This window comes from Echinops telfairi, unplaced genomic scaffold, assembly GCF_000313985.2.
Source record: "Echinops telfairi isolate 266 unplaced genomic scaffold, ASM31398v2 ScPeMD7_7467;HRSCAF=8505_1, whole genome shotgun sequence".
Taxonomy (NCBI): Eukaryota; Metazoa; Chordata; class Mammalia; order Afrosoricida; family Tenrecidae; genus Echinops; species Echinops telfairi.
The window spans coordinates 27728611-27748253 of record NW_022111368.1 but is presented as its reverse complement, the minus strand read 5'-3'; the positions used below and the strand labels follow the sequence as shown (position 1 = coordinate 27748253).

The window sequence follows — 19643 nt, the reverse complement described above, 5'->3', positions numbered from 1 at the left end:
CAATTCCCATATCCGTGAGCAGTTAGGTGATCTCCACTTTTTCTTTCCCTTTACATTTGATCCCATGCTCCGGGGCATGTCTATTTAAACGCACACCCGTTCCCCTGGGGCAGCCGCGGAGAAATCAAATTATTTGAATAGACATTGCCAAAGCCTCTGCTACAAAGTCTCTTTGCTTGCACAAAGTTAAGACAAGTGACACACACACACAGCCCTCGTGGCGCAGTGGGTTACAAACTGGGCCGCCCGTCACAAGGTCAGCGGTTTGAAGTCACCACCTGCTCCATGGGAGCATAAAGATTCCGTCTCAGGAACCCACAAGGGCAGCTCTCCTGTGCTGCCCTGTAGTCGACGTGACGGCAATACTCACTGATTCCGAAGCACAGCAGCGCTGTGGCACAGTTGTGTTTGGCCGGGCTGTCTAGAGAAACAAACCCGTGGCACTCGTGTATGTCTTAGAAGGAAGCTTATAACAAGAAGTAACTTACTATCAAGCAGGCACCCCAGCCACATCCAGCTCAAGCCCATGGGCCAATGCTAGCCGGGGGCCCTGCAGACCACAGAGCTGCAGGCCCGGTGCAGAAAGGTGCGGGAAGCAGGGACATCACAGGCCAGTGGGCGTAGAGTCACGCGGATTCAGGCAGGGCTCTCCAAGTCGGTGGCCCACAGGGGGGCCGCCCCTTTGGTCAGACAGGGTCGAGTGAGGTCCCAGCAAGGCGGGAGGCTAAGTTCCCACTCTCTCCCCTCGCAAAAGGCCACACCCATCCTCAGGCTGGGACCTGACTGCCAGGTCTGACTCCACCCCACCTTCTCACAGGGTGCAGTTGACATAACACATACCTGCCGGACAGGCAGTGCTGCCCCTGTGGGCTTCTGAGACGGCAACTCTTTATGGGAAGGGAAAGCCCCGTCCTTCCCTGTGGAACAGCTGGCGGATTTGAGCTGGGCTTCGAAATGTTTGTGGAAAAGCAGATGAAAGGACCTCTGGAAAACTGGAACTACGAGGGAATGCCATGAACTTTGGGGGATTAAAAAAAAGGTATATGTATATATATATACATATATATATATAATCTCACATATATAAATAAAAGCAGGAATCAACATCCAAAATATATCTTTAAAACATCCCTAAAAATCAATAAACAGCTTTTTAAAAATGGGCAAAGGATATGGACAGAGGTTCACAGAAGACACGGAGCTTGTGAGCAGGGGAAACATGCAGAGCAGTGGCCCGTCTGCCCACTGGACCGCTAGAAGGGATGAAATCCGGCATAAACGCAAGGCCTGCCTGTCTGGGCCGGGTGCTGTCCACTCTCCCTAGCGCTTCTCCATCTTCGCCCACTCCTCCCGCGAGGGCTGAGGCAGGCCCTCCGACCAGCCTGCTCACTTGAGAATGGACGCAGTGGGAGGACCCAAGTGACGTCCAGGAAGGCCACACGGCTGGAACGAACGTGGAATGTATCACATAGTACTTCTTTTCCTTTTTTTGTTGTTTTCCCTATTTTTTTATAATACATCGTTGCTTAAAAAACAAACAAACCAACGTAGGTCTTCAACCTCCTGGAGATTAATTTTTCTGAGATGAGGTAGGCATCGAACTTTATTGATTTTTCTCCCCAAAGGGAGAGGCATTGCTTGGGGGCTCATTTAGAATAGGAGGATCGGCCCAGGTGGCATTGCTCTCACCACCCCACCCCCACCAGCCTGCTCCCTGCTCCCTCAGTGGCCAGCAGAGGGGCTGTTCCTGGGCCTCCCAGTGGCCCCCACCGCGGAGATGCTGCCCTCAATTGGGAGACCTGGGAGACTGAGTCTGGTGCCCGTGCAGGACAGCCTGAGACAGACAAGAGACAGACGGACGGACGGACAGATGGACAGATGGCACTTCAGCTGGCAAGCAGGTCCCGAAGGTCACTGTTGTAGGGCAGCAGGTCACAGGCTAGCCGTGCCTTCTGGTCACGGACAGACTTCAGGCTGGGGCTGTGCTGCAAAAGGAGGCAGCAAATATCCACGTGACCCTTTTCCGCAGCCTGGGGAGGGAGAGGGAGGCCTGGCTCAAACCCATGCCACCACCGCCGCTCCCCCCACACACCCTGCTGGAGACCTCCTGCTCCTAGAGAAGAGGTTGGTGGCAATGGGAGCCGCTGGCTGTGTGCAGCTCCCCAGCCAAAGCCCCACCAACCCCAGCTACTCTTGCCTGAGTCAGGCCAGGCCGGCACATGTAAGAGAAATACAGACCGTCCGTCTCCCACAGCTAAGGGTTTTTATACAGGTGTCAGAAGAAGAATCCCGATCAAAAGGCAGGAAGCACAGAACAGAATGTCAAAGGCTCTTGAAATCGAGACTTTCTGGAGTCACGGAGGTTGGATGGACCCCTGAAACACAAATCTTTAAACTGCAAACCAAAAACAGTCCCTGAAGTCTTCTTAAAACCCAGCAGTGGTTTCCCGTCACCCTGGTGTGGTGGTAGTGATGAGCTGGGCTGAGCACAAGGCCGAAACCACCAGCTACACCTGGGCAGAAAGATGAAGCTTCCTACTGCTGGAGGGCAGCTCCGCTCTGTCCTACAAGGTCGCTGTGAGTCGCATCACGCGAGGCAGTGAGCTTGCTTGGTTCGAGTGAAGAAAGCTTGCGGTGAGCATTATGCTCATTTACAGACGATGTGGGATCAAATGGGCAACACTAGAGAGGACAGGTAGGAAGCAGCGGGCTTATGTTGTAGGCGCCCTGGTGGGGAAGTGGGTTGGGCTTAACTGCAGGGTCAGCGGTTTGAAATCACCTAAGAGGAGGCTTTCTGCTCCCATCCTGAGTTCCAGCCTTGGGAATGCACAGGGGCAGGTGTACTTTGGGGGGCTGGTAGGAGTTGGCCTCCGCTTGCTGGCAATGAGAAGTTTCTGTTGGTGGGGACGAGACACCTGACAAAGGAGAATGAGGAGGGGGCACAGCCGGAAGCCTGTGATGGGTCGGTGTTGAATGGGTTCTGCACATTCTCAATGACAACCCAAACAAAATTAATAATTAATACATCTGCATTATAGCAAATTGCTCTCTAAAACACTTCTGTCTACTTGCAGGACGCAATGCATGAATTTTAAGGAGTGCGGGTGGTGCCGGGCTGCTGACCACATGGTCGGAGGTTCAAACCCACCAACTGTGCTATGGGAGGATAGCAGCCTCACAGCCTTACAGAGAGCAGCCATGAGCCCCAATGGCCTTGATGCCAGGGGTCTGGTTTGGGTTCTGAACTGGTTAATAGCCTCAGGTGGTCTATCAGCGATTGCTTTTAAAATACTTGTGCAATTGAAGAGGTTGCCATCAATGTGTGTGTTAAAAATAAATAAGTAATGAGACTGACTATTCTGCAGATACTTGCTTCCTGAAAGCCAAGGAACCAGCGAATGCAGAGCCCCGGGCACACGAGCTGCCTTCGCACAACCCCCAGGTCTCTGAGATGGTTCACGGCACCAGGAGCACAGGCAGATGCAGTGGGCACGGCCGGCCCTGCCCTGGGATGGGGTGGGCGGATCTCCTTTTGCTCTCTGAGAAAAATAAGAGCCAGGTGATTGACAGAGATCACCTGACTTCCCCGTCATATAACCCTCAGAGGGAGGCACCCTCCTGAGTCCCATTTCAGAGCTGAAGAAACTGAGGCTGATGTTGGTTTGTTGATGAGGACACACCCAAGGGTCCCTCTCAACGCTGTGCCTCCTTGTGGATGGCAGTTTGTGCCGGGTGGTGTGAGGCGCACCCCAAACATTTTTACAAAAATACATCCATCCTGCACCAATATTTGTGAAAATAACAAACAAACAGACAAACAGACCTGCTACCAAGCCAATGCTGACTCACAATGACCTTGGGAGCAGCCAGCCTCATCTTCCTCCTACAGAGGGGCTGGTGGGTTTGAACCACCGGCCTTTCAGTTAGCAGCCCAAGACCTTCGCCCACAGTGCCAGCAGGGCTGGGTGATTGCAAACCAAAGAGGAACAAATCACATCCCTCACATGGGGTTCTGAGGCCCTGCGGAGGGACACCGGAGTCTACCCAGGAACCTCCCTTGGGGACGGCGGTCGGGCAGCAGGGTCTCAGGAACACCAGCTTGGACCACTACAAAATAACCCAACTGACAAGGACCAAAAAAACCAAAAATACCCGCTCTCCATTGTTGTTCACATGCGTGCAGAGCAGTTCGAGTAGGATCAGAGTTAGGACAGGTCAGGGGCCGGTGCCTGGGGCCACCACCACTGGGTGAGTTAACCATGTCTGGGGGTCAGAAAAGGCTCTCAGGTCCAGAGGGGAGGGCAGAAAGGAACCAGCTGGCCAGAGGCACCCGGCCGGGGGAGCAGGTGTGATCTATGGCCCTGGGATGAGAAGGCAGGAGGTCCAAGGGTCTGGAGCAGACTAGCAGGGCCTGAGTGTACGGGGACGATTGCCCGCGATGCAAATGAAGAGGCAGGTCACTGGAGGACCCCAAGCGAGGGTGTGGGATGCTCAGAGCTGCTCTGGAAGGCCATCAGTCTGGGAGAAAAGCACACCGGGCCAGGAGAAGAAAAGATTTCCATATAGACACCCACAACATGTACAGAGCCGCTTAAGACACCGGGGCCAGCCAAGGCAGGACTAGGTGGCACAGGGCTTCGGGCGCAAGGGAAATGCCGGCTGAAAGGACGTCTTTCTGTAGGCCTCAGGCGGTTGACCACGTGTAGGCTGGCTCTCCCAGGGACCAGGGACCAGAGTGGCAGGCAAGATGGCCAAGACGAGAGGGAGGAAAGCCAGACCCGGAAAAGCGTTAGGAAGGCCTCCTTCCATGGAAGGGAGTGGAAACCACACTGGGCGCTGTCACTGGAATTTACATGCTCGGGAGAAATAACACACCCCCCCTCAGACGTGGAGCTGCAGGTACCGAAACGACAAATGACTCCCCTTTCCTCTGGTTTCTTCCCGACACCCCCGGGGTGGTAGCCCTTCCCATGAGACGGGGGACAGGGACAAACCTTATGCAGACAGGTCATGCCATCGTCATCTGCCACCCTGGGGTTGGACCCGTAGGAGAGCAGAAGCCGGGCAATTTCCGTGTGGCCGCAGTAGCTGGCGCGGTGCAGGGCGGTGGCACCGCCGTGGGTCTGGGCATCGCACCGAGCTCCGTTTTCCAGCAGGAACTGGCACACCGCGTAGTGCCCATTGCGGCTGGCATAGTGCTGCAGGGACAGAGAACACGATTAGGATCAGAGGGCCTGGGCAGGCAGCAAGGGGCCGGGGTGGTGAGGGGCACAGGCTGGGAGCGAGACACCGGCTCCGCTCCGGGCGCCTCCCCGTCAGTGTGTGACCTGGATATCCACTGCCTCCCCTGTGAACCCAAACCAAACCAAACTCACTGCCGGCAAGTCCGTGTCGGCTCTCGGCAGGCAGCCCTACTGGACAGGGTCAACTGGCCCTGTGGGTTTCGGAGACGGTATCTCTTGACAATCGACAGTCTCATCTTTCTTTTGTGGAGTTGCTGGTGGTTTTGAACTACAGACCTGGCAGTTAGCAGCCCAGTGCATCACCACTACAAAACCAGGGCTCTTTTCAACTGCAAGGTGGGCTAATAATGATTTCTGCTTCACCGGACTGCTACGAAAATGAAATTAAATGACTGATGGCAGGCACGTGCTGGGGTATTTACATCATCTGTTATCTTAAGACTATTAAGAGTGAAGGAGTGGCTCACTGCCTGCGAGACATTCCTGCTGACAAGACACATGGAGCTATGCTAGAGCCCTGGAGCTGAAGGAGCCATGTGGAGACCCCTACCAGCATTGAGATGCTTACAATGCCACTGGATCCATAAGACTTTCCACCCACTGGCCTGTGATCATCCTGAATATGACGTCATTGCATGTTTCGTGAGTCTGAAGAGGACTTTATAGATTGGTATCGGACATATGCACTAATATCAGACTTATGGACTTGATCTGGACTGGGCTGGGATGTTTTCTCAATATTCAACTGCTCTTTTATATGAAGCTCTTTCTTATACACATGAGTCTCCCTGGATTTGTTTCTCTAGTTTACCTGGACTAACACCCTTGCACTAATTCAAATAGCCGGGTTCGCATGACACTGAAAGTGGAACCTTTGCTGAGGGGAGGAAGAAGAGAGAGAAGACAAGAGGCCAACAAACCCCCTTCCTCAGAGAGCTGGGAGCCCCCAGGCTGGCGTGTCTCTCTCCTGGCCCCCTGCCCTGCCCCATCCCCCCACCGCAGCTCACCAGAGCTGTGTAGCCGGCCGCATCTGGCTGACTGGGGTCCGCTGCCTTCTGAATCAAATGCTTCACCCGGCCAAGGTCTCCATTCAGGGCTGCTGACCAGATTCCTGCAGGAGGACAGCCAGAGTGTTGAGCACGGCTGACCGACGGGAACCTTCGCCTCCTGACCTCAGCGCTTCTCATCTGTGCCTTCATTCATTGGGTAAGTTCTAACTGAGCACTGCCCCTGTGCGGAGGGCTGTTCTAAGACTGACAGGCAGCAGACTGGGTGACAGAAATCCCTTCTTCCCACCTCACCCGGAAGGCGAGAGAAAGCCACGGAAATGTCGTGATTTGCTGCCCGGACAATGTTCTACATCCTACGCGGCTGAGCAGCAACGGGCCTTCGGGCTTGGGAGCAGCCGTCTAAGGTGCAGCCCTTGGCCTCTCCCCATCCCAAGGAAAGGTGAAAATCGAAGACGCATGGGGACGGTCAGTCCAGCGGACAATGGACCATGCAAGCGCCAGTCTCCACAACACCGAGACCAGAACAACTGAGGATCGCACTAGGAGCTCGTGGATCAAGGGGGAGGAAAAATGAAGGACAAAATTCCAATTTGTAAAAGACCCAAGGCTTCCCGGTCGGACAGAGTGGCAGAACCCTCAAGACCATGGTCCTTGCTCTTCAGTCTAGCATTGACCTCACCCGTGTTAGCATAATCAACCACTGAAGACCAACATTTACCCAGGGACAGCGTTCAGAACTAAGGAAAAGAGGACGAACAGCAACAGGAAAGGCAGCGGAATTGGGACATGAGGGGACAGGCAGGGGAGGGCAGCGGGTGGTGGCATCACCGTGTGTATGAATTGTCAGATGTAAATCTACCATCTGTTCTGCAAACCTTCACCTCATTCACAATAAAGCGCTTTTTGAAAGCAAATTTTAAAAGCGTCTTAAACAGGCAGAAGCACAGAAACCAAAGTTTGACGGTCGTTCGTTGTTAGGTGCCCCCGATTCAGTCCTGACTCCAGGCAACCCTAACCGTACACCAGAAGGAAACCCGGCCCGGGCCTGCACAATCGTCACGTTTGAGCTCACGGCTGCAGCCACGGCGCCACTCCATCTCCTCGAAGGCCCTCACTTTTACCCAGCATGAAGCCCTTCGTCCTTCCGGATAACATGTCCAAAGCGAGTGTGACCAAGTCTTGCCACCTTTGCTTTGAAGGAGCATTCTGATTGTACCTCCTTCAAGACAGGTTGGTTTGTTCCCGGGCAGTCCACGGTACTTCAGCGAGTCTTTGACAGCACCCTAATTCAAGGGCATCAATTCTTCTTTGGCCTTTACTATCCATGGCCGGCTTTCATCAGCTCAGCTGGAGTCAAATGCACACTATACCAAGGTCGGACAGGGAGAATGTTGCCGCAGGGGTCTCGCTGTGGCCTGAAGGGCCAGGAGAATGATGACTGGAGTATATGCAGGCCGTAGCACACGGTCAGTAGACAGAAGTCCAGAAGGTGCTTCTGCACCCATTGTGGATGCCTTTGGCTGACACGTGCAGTTCTGCTGGTGACAGGGCAGGTGTGGCCAGCAGCTCCCCGAGCACTGGACTGGACAGGACCAGGGGAGGGGTGAGCCATGGCGCTCTACTTGAAACCGCCTGGCCCAGGCTGGCATAGTGCTTCAGGGGCAGAGACCACAGTCAGAGAGCAAAAGTCAGGCGGGCAGGCGGCAAGGGGGCAGGGGCACAGGGCACAGGCTCTGAGTGAGACACTGGATCCCCTTCGGGTGACACCCCCTGTCCGTGCGTGACCTGGGCAAGCAGGCCTCTTTGTTTCCAGCATCCACTTCAACGGCAAACCCAAGCCAAACCAAACTCACTGCCACGGAGGGAATAGATGCCGACGTACAGCAGCCTGACAGGTCAGACTCGAACTGCCCCTGTGGGTTTCTGAGATTGTAATTCTTAACAGGAATAGAGAGCCTCGTCTTTCTCCTGTGGCTCTGCTGGGGTTTCCAACTGCTGACCTTGTCCTTAGCAGCCCAGTGTATAACCACTGCCACCACATTTTCACTCATTGTAACCCTTTAGGGCGGGGTACAACTGTGGATTTCCAGGGCTCTAAATTTTTACAAGAGCAGAAAGCCTCATCTTTCTCCCAATGGGTAGCTGGTGGTTTTGAACTGCTGACCTGTGGTTAGCAGCCCAATGTATAACCTACTACATACATCACCAGGGCTCCCCATGTGTATGAGGCAGTTGAAAATACCTTGGCTTTAGCGCCGGCTCCTTTAGTCCTCAACGTGATAACTTTGCTCTTTAACACTTTAAATACGTCCTGTGCGGCAGATTTGCCCAGTGCAATACATTTTATTTCTCGACTGGTGCTTCCAGTTTCCATGGGCAGTGACTGTGGCGAATTTGGGTTTATTCTAAAAGCGATGAGAAGTGAAATGACGATTGAGTTCACCTTTTCAAAAGGTGGCTCTGGCTGCGGTGTGGAGAGGAAGCAACATCACAGGTGGGAAGTGTGTCGGCCCAAAGGATGCTGCCACAGGTGGGGGTGAGGCAGGAAGAGAAGAGCCACTTTGCAGAGCCTCCCTACAACGGACAGCAGCCCTGGGCTAGTACTTGATAATCGACCCGGCACCAACGCGCAAACAGCGCAGTGGCACCTGCCTTTCTCTGGTGCTTGAGACGGAACAACAAACCCACCGTCATCAGAACCGCTTCCTGCGGTTGCAGCGCATGGGTTCCACCTGCGCGGCATTTCTACACTTAACCACTGCGCCGCCAAGGCGCCGTTCTCCCGGTTCCTTACCGGCCTCGCAGCTTCAGTAGAACTGGGGAAAACTAGCTCGCTCCAGGGCGCCCAGGTGGAGGCAGCAACACCTGTCTCCAGGGCTATTTGTGGGTAGCCTAGGCTCGGGGAGTGTCTGTTCCTTCCCGGGCACAGCCCCCAGGGGCCCGAAGCTCCATTCCCTCCGGACGGGTGGGGACCTGGGGCACACCTGGGCAGGCTGGCAGGTCCCCGCTTCGCACCTGGTTAGGAGTCGGGAAGGTCACTGGGACCAGTGCTGGGCCTCCCTACCGGCCTCCCACAGGGGCCCCCCGGTGACCGCCGGAGTCCACGCTCAGTCACTAGCCCACAGGCTGTCCAAAGAAAGGCAGGCCTGGTGACATTTCTGACAAATCACTCACTGAACGCCCGATGGAGCACAGTGCTGTTCGGACACACACCGGGTCGCAACAATCCGAATGGGCTCGGTCGCAAGTGGCCCCGCGCCCTGCCCAGGCACAAACGGGGCCACCTCCCACCTCCTCTGCGCGGCGTCCAAGGGCGCCCCCTAAACGCCCGCCTCACCCCTCTCGAAGTCCATCTCCTCCAGCGTCTGCTGCACGCTGGGCGCTGCATTTTCGTGGGAGCAACACGAGCCGTCCGCGCATTGGCCAGGGGCCGCCATAACGGCCTCGGCGCCGGGCACCGACAGCCGGCAGCGATGTCGGCTCCTGGGGGCGGGGCCACCACGATGCCCCGCCCCGCAGACCCCGGTCTGACCACTCCGCGTCCGCGCTTGTCATCTGAATCCCGTGACTCCGTTGAGGCCAACCAATCAAGAGCCTAGGCCTCAGCGCGAGAACCAATCGGTGCGGCCAGGGCGGGACTTCTCGCTCCGGGTCTGCGGCCGAGACTGCCGCTGGGGGGCAGCAGAGGATCAGCGAAGGGCGGGAGCGAGGCGGCGCTGGCCCGGGCTCCGCGCGGTCGGGACACTTACTGAGCGGGCAGGCACGGCCACGGGGTGACTAGGAGGGTGTGGGGACCCGGCGGATCCACCCAGCGGAGGGAACCACGTGCTCTTGCGCCAACCGAATCCCTCGCGGCCTCATCCCAGGGGGTCGCCGGTGGAGCGCCACGCTGGCCCCTCCCCCGTCCCGTCCAGGGCCTGTTCTCCTCGGGGAGAGCAGCTGGCCACACCTGCCCTGTCACTAGCAGAACCGCACGTGGAAGCCGTGGGCGGACCCGCCGCCCCCACAGTGGACGCTTAAGTTTATAGAATGAGTCTTCGTTTACAAACATCCTCTGGACTTCCGTCCACTGACCATGCGCTACGTGCAGTATAAACAGGGCCCCGGCGAGACCCCCTGCAGCAACACCCTCCCCGCCAGACCTTTGTATAGGATGCTCCCTCCACCTGAACGTGTCCTAGGCACTCAGAAATGGTGGCGGAGTTAGCCAGTCCAGCCTGGCTTTCAGTTTTCTGATCAGCATCTGCCTCTAGTAGTACTGGCTCCCTAGGACAGCAGCCTGTGCACAGAGGGTGCCAGTAGGGGTGAGTCCCTTAGTCCCAGGTGGTGTCGGGTGCTGTGAGTCAGTTTTGACTCAGTGGCTTATGTTCAAAACCAAACACTGCTGGGTCCTGCACCATCCTCACAATTGTTCTTGTTTGAGCCCCTTGTTACAGCCAGGTGGCTGAAGCACTTTAGACTTGGGAGCAAACTCCTCCCCTAAACTCGCTGGGAGCCCCGATTTACACAAGCCAGTGCCCTGCCCACCAATCTCACTCTGCTTCTAGGAAGTTCCCCTCCTTGGCCCCCCTCAGGGACTTCTGGGAAGCCGGCTCCTCCTCCCGCTTAGACTCCCAGTGCCCTGACTGCTCCCTTTGGCTGGGAGCCACAACTTGCTCCCAGGAGGCTGTGGCCGGAGGTCTGGTTCCCAGCCCCATCGCCACCACTGTGGGAAAAAAACTGGTCCCCTCTTGAGGGGCACAGGCCTGCAGGAAGGGCAGTTAGGAAGACCCTGCCCACCCCGAGCCCCTGGGAAGCCTTCTCTCAGGACACCCAGAAGGTTTGAGCCTGTGTCGAAGTTCAGTCACAGCAACGGGATCATTTTCTCCATTTTATTTGTCAATATAAAAATACTCAAATATTTACAACAAATAAATACGCAGGGACGCAATAAGTTACACTGCTCAGGAGCCCTCCTCCTGGGGCTTGGAAAGGCTGTGCCAGGGTCCACGGCCTGCCTGTCCACTCTCCCTCCCACTCCCACCCCCAACCTTCCCCAGCCCACTAGGGAGGACAAGTATAAAATACCACTGAACCTGGAGGGAGGGCCCATGTGGGAGGCCCCTCCCCCCAAAACACACAAGCTGTTCATCTCCTGACCCCCCCTCCCCCCAGAAAACATTCACAGCCCTAGGGTCAGGACTCGGTGCCCTCCGAGGGCCCTAACTCCCCCTGAAAGGGGCTCGGCACCTGCCCACCCCACCCCCATATGTACACACCTGCCTCACATGGGGGTGGGGGGTGTAAAAGAGGCAGGGTGGCCTGGCCCCTTCCCCTTCATAGCTCCAGAAGACTCACCGGGAGGACCCCAGGCCAAGGGAAGACTTGACAGAAGCCAGCAGCCATGCCACACAAGCGTGACACACACACACATTTATGCACGAACACACATGTGCACACGCACGTCACACACTTCTGCCTGGACAAGTCTTGGCTGCTGGGGTGCCGGGTTTCTGTGATTCACAGCTCCTCACCGAGGAGGAAGATGTCCCCCGCGAGTCTGGCGACCTAGGGAGTCACACCGAGTGGCAGTGTCCGTGCTGAGCGGGGCAGGTCCTCATGGCAGGCTCTGCCCCAGGCAGAGCGGGTGGCCCCTGCCATGTCCCTGAGGTAGCTGGTGCCTGTGCAAAAAGTAGGAGCTGTACCTCCCACGCCGTCGCTCCCCCGCAACGTGGTGGGGGGTCCGCCTCATACGGATGACTCCTCGGGGCTGGAGTCGGGCAGCGACTGGCGCTGCTGCAGTTTGCGCCTCAGATCATCGGAGAGCTCAGGCAGCGGGCGCCCGAGCCCGTCCGGGTCCTCTCCTCCTAGTTGTAGGCGCACATAACCGTTGGCGCTTGAGTTCCGCCCGCTCCCTAGGTGAAGCTGTGTGAGAGAAGGCAGGGGCTGGCCCGGGATGCTCGAAGGTGGAGAGGACCCAGTCTCGGGCTGGGACTGGGCATGCCCCGGTACGATCTTGAGGGAGCCGTCCGAGTAGTAGTAGTCAACAGGGTCCCAGAGCTTCTCGTCTGTCTCGGGGCTGGGCTGGAAGGGGGGGCTGGTGGGCTCCTTGGGCAGCTCCAGAGGGTATACCAGTGTCCTCTCGGCTGCCTTGGCTTCTTTCTCCAGCTCCTCACGCAGCCGCCGACGCAGGGAGAAGACCAGCAGTAGCAGCACTAGGCACGCGGCCGCCAGGGCAACGACGGCCAGCCACACCAGGCCCAGGCTTTCCAGGGGTGCCTGAGCCTCCATGGTCACCGGCAGGCCAGCCACCACAGCCACCAGGTAGCTCTCGGCAGCCAGGCGTGTGCCCTGCTCCTCGGAGAAGCAGTGGTAGGCCCCAGCATGGCGGGGCTGGGCATCCATCACTACCAGGGCCTGGAGCCGGGTATCATAGAGGAAGAAGCCAGGCTGTTCAGAGGGCAAATCCCGGCCACCGAAGGTCCAGTGGGCATGGGCCAGGTTGGAGGAGAGGCGGCAGGGCATCACCAGGTCTGTGCCCACCACCACGGTGATGTTTTTGGGAGTGGGCCTGACTGCAGGGCGGAGAGAAAGAGGGTTAGTGCAGGAAGCCCGGGGCCGCGGGGCGAGATGGGGCCAGGGCCGCTCCCCCAAGTCAGCTCACCTTTCTTAATGCCTCGATAGTTGCACATGGCTGAGGTGTTCGAGGTGGTCACTTGCTGGATCAGAAGAGATCTGGCCGGAGAGGCAGCGATCGGTCAGGATCCCGGTGCCAATCCCGGCCTTCCTCCCAGATGCCACACACACAGAGCCAGACTCACCCAGCGTGGCCCCCAGGGGCTACACAGCGGCTGGTGTTGGCGTTCCATGCGCAGTAGGGGTCCCGGGCGAGGACGCAGTCTGCACAGGAGCGGTACTTCCTGCAGTCGGCCAGGGGCAGCTGGACCAACTGTGAGCGGGAGCCAGCAAAGAGCAGCTTCTGCAGAGGATCGAGGGCGGGTCAGGCTGGGTCACCAGGAGAGGTGGCCAGACCAGGGCACAGTGGGGAGGCTCAGCCCCTGGAGGGGGGCGCAAAGCCACAAGGCAGCAAAGGAGGGACAAGATGGTGGGGGAAGCCACTCTGAGGTCCCAGGGAGGGTGCAGGGTTCTGGGACATACATAGGTCTTACAGGCAGGCAAACGCCATCGTAAGTGCTTAAGTGATATGACCTTATTAGAGAAACACTTGTGAGCGGAGCAGTCTGATCACACGCAAACTACCCATTACCCTATGAACGGTGCAGGAAATCCAGGTTGTTCAACGCTCTGAGCCCACACAATAGCCCCGGCACGGCATGAGCGGGCTTCCTGTTCCCGTGGTGATTGCCTAGCTGATGTGTTTATTCAATCAGTCTTTCTCTCGCCCTCTCTGCCATTACTCCATGTTCTGGGGAGCAATTCTCAGTCACAGTGGCCAACAGAAGATGGGCAAACAACCGTTGAGGAGGTGCTGCCCGCCTGCTCGCCAGGAAAGAGGAACCACCGGTGAGCACTTATGGGACACGGGCACAGGCGGGGAGGGGCAGGTCCAGCAAGCATGTGAGAGGGTCGGGACAGACGCTGAGGGCACCAGAAACATCCGGGCAGCCCAGGCAGGGGGGCAGTGAGTGATCAGCTGCAGAGAACTGCTGTCACCAGAGCGACTGGCACCACGTGGGGCTTTGGTGGAAACGGTGGAGCAGCTGCCGGTGCTCAATGCTCAGTTCTAGGAGCCCATTCCCACGGGGACGGGCCTATATATAAAGTGACCCTGTGGAGCCACACTCCTCAGTGCTCCTATTTCCAGGAACTTGCTCCAAACACCCAAGGTGCGCGCCCACTGCTTCCCCCCGTCTTGGCCAGCCATACACACTGGGGGAGAGGGCAGGAGCTCAGATGCCCTACCTTGCTCCGGTCCAGGGCCAGGCTCCCCACAGGTTCCTGATCAAACACCTGCAGCTCCTCGATCAGGTGGACCCAGGGCCCCAGGCTCACGGCCTTGAACAGCCAGCCGTCTCCTGCGGGAAGGTGGGGGCAAAGGGCAAGGGTGAGTGGACTTGGGGGCTCCCAAGCCATTGCCAGGTGCCCTTGCCCCAGTCACACGCAGCCCCCTCCCCAGCAGGGCCCACTGCAAACCTGTGCCAACGAACAGCACTGTATAGGTGGCGCCGTCAAGCCCTGTGACCTGATCGGCCACCAACTGGGTGAAGTTGGCGTCCTTCTTCACGAACAGAGGGCGGCCCCACTGCGGCCCCACCTGCTCCTCCATCAGTGGGTGCTTCTTGACGAAGATGACCGTGTTGTCGGGCACCTCCAGAGAGCTCCTGTAGTTGTGGCGGCGGTGCCAGTTGTCGATGCACTGGGGGCCGGGAGGAGAGCCAGTCAGCCTGGGCTGGCCAGCCAGCAGGGCACACACTGGAGTGGAGAGCCGGGCCCGCACCACTGCCCCAAGGACTCACCGAGCCCGGCCTGGGGCTGGGGACTGTGCCAGTGTAGTGGCCCCACTTTTGCACTTGCTCCTGGTACTCCTTGAAGGGGCCCTCGAAAACCCGCTGGATCTCCTCCAGCTGGTACTGGCAGACTGCCGACAGGTCTATGTCTCCCCTGGAGCCGGAAAGAAGGGCCCCAGGCTCAGGTTGGATGCTCTAGCGGCGGCGGCGGGGAGCACAAACCCGTGGCAGGTATGGGGAGCAGCCCTCCCGGTGACTGGTGAGGCCATTCCGGCTCAGGGCGACCCTTGGGTGCTCCTTGCCTTTGCTGGCCGTTATGGTCACTGCCCAGCACGCCTTCACAAATGGCAGGTGTCCTTGGCCTCTGGGGAACTGACCACGAGGCTGGGCCCAGGTCCTCACACCCGCTCACCTGCTCCTGCCCACACCCCCATCCTCCCACTGGCTCCGATTCCCGGCCACTCACCAGCGTGCCCGGAAAACCCCAAAGAAGGTGGTGTTGCGCCAGGAGGCGCCATGCAGGGTGTGCAGCGCCTGTAGGTGGTTGAAGTGCAGCTGCCAGTCGGGGGCCGAGCACACCAGCTGCGCCTTCAAGAAGGTGGTCCACTTCCTCTGCAGGATCCGGGAGCCCCCCTGGTCTCCCTGGCAGGCAGACGGCAAGGAGACACTGGCGGTCAGCCTGGCCAGGCCAGGCCAGCTACCAGGCCAGGTCCTGCCCCTGGGGAGGGGTCTGTACCTTGCAGACCCGGGCTACTCGGGCCACCACCTGCTCGGTATAGCAGTCGTACTCCACGGCTTGCTCACTGAAGAAGAAATAGACCTTGTCGTCGTCCCCCGTGAAGCTGCCCACGCTCTCCGGGACAAAGGCAGAGCCGACGAAATGAGGTTCTGCGGGTATGGACAGAAGGGATCAGCGGTGGGACCCCCGAGGCCCTTGTAGTCCCGCCCATGCAGGAAGGCTCCCCCAGTCCCGCCGTCAGCCCGCAGGCCTTACCTTTGAGCCAGAAGGCCAGGTACTCGGTCTTCATGGTGTAGTGGTGCCCCATGTTTCGCAGAATCACCGGCTCGGTGCCCAGGAAGTTACTGAACGTTGCCGAATACATCTGACCATCTACGGGAGGCAGGCGGTCGGTCAGATCGAAGTGAGCCAAAGACGCGCACAACGGACACAGCCCCAGAGCAGGACCCCCAGGGGACAGTCACTCACTCACCCACAAGGAGGCCGGTGTGGCCCTTCTTTGGGTCATAAGGACACTTGCCCTTACCATCCTCAAACTGTCCGCGCTCTATGGAAAACGTCAGCATGTCCTGCGGGCAAGGGGCAGAGAGACAGTGAGGGGGATGTGGAAGGGGGGGTGCCGAGGGGCCGGGGGTTCAGAGAAGGGTGGCGCACTCACGATGTAGGTGCACTTGGGCTGGAAGGCGTAGGTGCCGCAGACGTACAGGTGGGAGGCGTTGTAGGGCTGCAGGAAGCAGATGAAGTTGAAGCACTCCGTCTGAGGGGATGCAGAAGGCATGCGGTTAGTAAGAGTCTGGGGGCCTGATACATGGGGCCCAACAGTGAAGAATGGGCCCCAGAGCGGTACTGGAAAAGGGAAGGACCGCCACTCCCCTAAAATGCTGGAGAGAGCAGACGCAGCCCTGGGCTCTGCCCCCATCCCCACCCCCACCCCCCAGCAGAGCCCCAGCACCCACCTGGTTACTCCTCCCTTTGCGGATACACTCAGCCTTTTTGTCAGCAGTGGCCTCCCATGAGATCTGGGGCAGGGAGGGGACAGGTCAAAGGTCAGTGACATCACAGGCACATACCAAGCACGGCCTGAAGGCGCAGCCTGGGGGACACCACCTTCTGGGGGCTTGAATTTGGTGGGGGAGACGCCCCACCTCAACGACGATGGCGTTTAGGAAATGCCACAAGAACAGGGAGAAAGTAAGGCCCAATTCTGGCTGCAGGGCTGGCCTCAGGGGCCAGCGGGGTTCCCACAGGGCCGGGGGGCAGCCTGCCCAACCAAAGCCCGGCCCCCCCAACCTGGAGTCCTGTCCTCTCTCCTGCCTCGATGCCTCCCCCGCCCCCACCTCTCACCGTTCCTTGCAGCTCCAGAGCCTCCACGCTGAAGGCGAACAGGGCCTCTCGAGCTCCTACGTACAGGAGTCCCGTCTGCTCGGTCAGCGTCAGGGTCCGGAAGTCCTGGATGCCCGGCTGGGAGAAGCGTCGTGCCACTGTTGCCAGCTCTGCAGGGACATGGCAGCACTGAGCGGGGCATAGGCTCACCCCCTCCCGGCCCCAAAACAGCCTTCCCCCTTCACGGATGCCTCCTTGGTACAATCAATAGCCCCCACCTCCAGCGCCTAGCCAGCTTCCCCACTGGCTAATGGCAGCCAGGCCTGACAGGCAGTGAAATTTCCTGAATAGCCCTTCAGCTGACAGCTCCACCCGACCCTTGTTGGCCTTTGCTAAGCTTAGGAGGGTGGCAGCTCCGGGCTGGAGAAGAGGAAGGAAAACTGTCTCAGCCACAGCTTCCGGCCGGAGGAAGCCATCAGACTGATGGCCCTGGCTTGCGCTCCCTCCTGGGGTCAATGGCACCTCCAGCTCCACATCAGGGAACGTGCCCCTCCCGACTTCCTCGAGGGCCGCCTGTTTCTCAGCGCTGCTGCTAACTGTCCGTGTCAGGACCCTGCTAGGCCTGGCCCTCGGGCAAGCAGGGCAGGAAGTTCGGAACAGTTGCGGGCGTTCCTTGCCTTTTTGGAAACACTACGTTCAAGTGGGATGGAAATTGGGCTTCCTGAGCTGCCCAGAGACGTAGGCTCAGCCAGAGGCTTAGGGACCAGAGATGGTACTGAAGCCTCAGGTGGGAAGCCACCCTGCCATGCTGCCCCGTCATGTCACGTGCTTTCTACATCCATCCCTAAAATAGTTCCAGTCTGTCCTAAGGGTCTCCCCCAATCCAGCCTTGGTCTTTGGGGCCCAGGATAAGCCCGAGCCAGCCAGCACGGGAGGGCTTCATTAGCACAGGAGCGGAGCCTAGGGGAGGTGAGCTCATCCCAGGTCCCCAGAGAGCAGTGAGGATACAAACACCTGACATCACCACTTTGTACAGGTGAGTGCAGGAGGGCTGCAGGCCTGCTCTGCCCATCTACCGTCCCCACCGGGGTCACCAGAGGCATTCTTTAGGTCTGTAAGAGGGCTTCCTGAGGGCAAGGAGAGAGCTAGAAAGAGTCCAGAGGGAATGCACCTTACAGTTCCCTCCTAACTTTGGGCTCCCAGGGCTAGTGACACAGAAGGTGTGGGGAGTGTGGCTGACTCTTCTCTCTGGTGTGCACGAAAGCAGCAGAGGGGCTGCTGACAGAGAGCCGGTCAGCGGTTTCCCAGAGCTACTGAGTGTCAGGAGGCCCGTCCAGGCCTCATCTGTACCACCAGTTCTGAGTCTGGGGCCCCTCTCAGCTTTCTTAGAAAGCCGCTTCCCATGCACAAGTGTCCCGCAGTCTGCTGGCAGAATAAGGACTTCAGGGGCTGGCGGGCAGTTCCTTAGCTGCCCCTGTATTTCCTGACAGCATGCCTTTTCCCTTCCAGCCTTCCCACACGCTCCTCAAGACTTTGGGCACTCACCCCCAGAGGACACAGTCTTCCTGGGCACAAGGTTCCACCACACCTCAGCCCTGATGCCAAGGCCCCACAGCCCTGCTGTCAGCAGCCAGACAGCCCAGTGTGGGGCCATGGCAAACACCCCAGGTCTGTGTTCCAGGCCAGCTGCCCTGCTGGGGGAAAAAAAAGGGTCAGACCACAGCTAGAGAAATTCTGTCTGTCCTGGATGGGGGGGCTCTCAGAAACCCACCCCAGCAGCCCTGACTGAGGGCTGACCTTACCAGCGCTCTCAAAAGCCCCCCTCGGCTTCACCCTGAGCGCTCTCCTTGGAGAGGAGGCTTAAAACGAAAAACGCTTCCGCTTGGCTCCAGACCCCTGAAGATTGGGATCTCCCTGGGGGGAGGGGGAGGACCTGAGTCAGCTGCAGGAGTGGACACTTCCCATCTCCCAGAATACACAACGCCTCTCTGGCCTCCAGGCCCTTCCCCTGCTCAACAGGAAGTTGTTTCAAAAATATATTAAAAAGAGGGACCCCCCTTCTCTCACACCCAGGCCTAAACAAGGGTGTGGGGATTTCTGAAAAGAGCCGCAGGAAGCAGGGCCAGGCTCCACTGACTGGGTCCGCACGCCAGCGCCAAGACAAACCTAATTCTGGGATGCAAAGCCCCTTACTGCTTGCTGGGAGGAGGTACCTGGGGGCAGGTGCTTGGCAAGGACGCCCCCCACCCCTCCCCATATGCACACTCGGTGAAGCAGGCATGTGGAGGTGCTGGTCCCCATCTGTCCCCTCCCCCAGTGTAGACAATAGCTCGGGCAGGGCCCAAAACCCCATTACACAGCAGCAGGGCCGGAGTGGGGCTGGGAACCTAAGGGGTCCGGCTTTGCAAGGCCCCTTTGTTGCCCAAGAAGGGAGGCAGGAAGTGGGTAGGATGGGCGTGGAAATGACCAGGGCCTCATCCTGTTCCTCCAACAGGCTCCTAGGAGACACTCCCCGCCTGCGGGCTGCGAGGCTGCTGGAGTGCCGAGCCAGCTCTCGGGATCACCAGGGATCTCCCTGCAGGCTGTGCTTCCAGCCGCGAGGGGGTGGGGGCGGGGAAGCTTCCTCTCGGACCCCTGGGGTCGCACCACTCAAGAGCCAGTCTCTGCGGCGCTCCGCCGGGTCTGCCTCGCCTTCCCAACCCAGGGATTGCGCCCTGGGGTGCTGGTGGGAGGAGGACCACCCTGACCTGGGCAAGGTACCTGGGTTGATTGCCACCGCTCCAGCCCGCAAGTACCGGGCCGGTACAGGAGCTGGGAACCTGCCGGCTCTCCCTCTGGCACCCGCCCCCACAAAAGGACCCCGCCAAGACCCCGGCCCCGG

The 19643-nt window shown here is 58.6% G+C and overlaps 2 protein-coding genes across 4 annotated transcripts in view; both read right to left on the bottom strand.

Annotated features, from left to right (window-relative positions):
- Window positions 1-1585: 1585 nt before the first annotated feature.
- On the bottom strand, window positions 1586-9695 carry ANKRD39 (ankyrin repeat domain 39). 2 transcript variants are annotated; one of them, XM_004704359.3, is made up of 4 exons: window positions 9591-9695; window positions 6251-6354; window positions 4995-5198; window positions 1586-2030 (listed from the first exon to the last, which is right to left on the bottom strand). In XM_004704359.3, exons 1-4 carry the CDS (start codon window positions 9688-9690, stop codon window positions 1887-1889), a joined length of 552 nt encoding a protein of 183 aa, XP_004704416.1. In that variant the 5' UTR covers window positions 9691-9695; the 3' UTR covers window positions 1586-1886. The 2 variants fall into 2 exon arrangements, with proteins under 2 accessions (XP_004704416.1, XP_045139889.1); XM_045283954.1 differs by having other exon boundaries at window positions 1586-1985.
- Window positions 9696-11306: 1611 nt separating this feature from the next.
- Window positions 11307-19643, bottom strand: part of SEMA4C (semaphorin 4C) — a 10134-nt gene continuing 1797 nt past the window's right edge. Inside the window, exons 3-16 of one of the 2 annotated variants that reach the window (XM_045283886.1) lie at window positions 18308-18453; window positions 16784-16932; window positions 16396-16458; window positions 16098-16196; window positions 15912-16008; window positions 15695-15811; window positions 15437-15588; window positions 15167-15342; window positions 14710-14854; window positions 14387-14609; window positions 14156-14268; window positions 13054-13211; window positions 12897-12967; window positions 11307-12807 (exon numbers count right to left, since the gene is read on the bottom strand). In XM_045283886.1, coding sequence (XP_045139821.1) covers window positions 11981-12807; window positions 12897-12967; window positions 13054-13211; window positions 14156-14268; window positions 14387-14609; window positions 14710-14854; window positions 15167-15342; window positions 15437-15588; window positions 15695-15811; window positions 15912-16008; window positions 16098-16196; window positions 16396-16458; window positions 16784-16932; window positions 18308-18416 — 2499 coding nt within the window. In that variant the 5' untranslated portion in view covers window positions 18417-18453 and the 3' untranslated portion in view covers window positions 11307-11980. Of the gene's footprint in view, window positions 12808-12896; window positions 12968-13053; window positions 13212-14155; window positions 14269-14386; window positions 14610-14709; window positions 14855-15166; window positions 15343-15436; window positions 15589-15694; window positions 15812-15911; window positions 16009-16097; window positions 16197-16395; window positions 16459-16783; window positions 16933-18307; window positions 18529-19643 lie in introns of those variants that run through there. The other variant, XM_004704358.2, reaches the window with a different exon arrangement.

Coding starts and splice junctions, on each gene's coding strand:
- ANKRD39 (XM_004704359.3), bottom strand. CDS start 9,690: ATGGCGGCCCCTGGCCAATGCGCGGACGGCTCGTGTTGCTCCCACGAA. Junction 5,199..6,250: donor CGGCCGGCTACACAGCTCTG/GTGAGCTGCGGT, acceptor CTGTCCCTGCAG/CACTATGCCAGCCGCAATGG. Junction 2,031..4,994: donor GCATGACCTGTCTGCATAAG/GTTTGTCCCTGT, acceptor CTCCCTCCCCAG/GCTGCGGAAAAGGGTCACGT.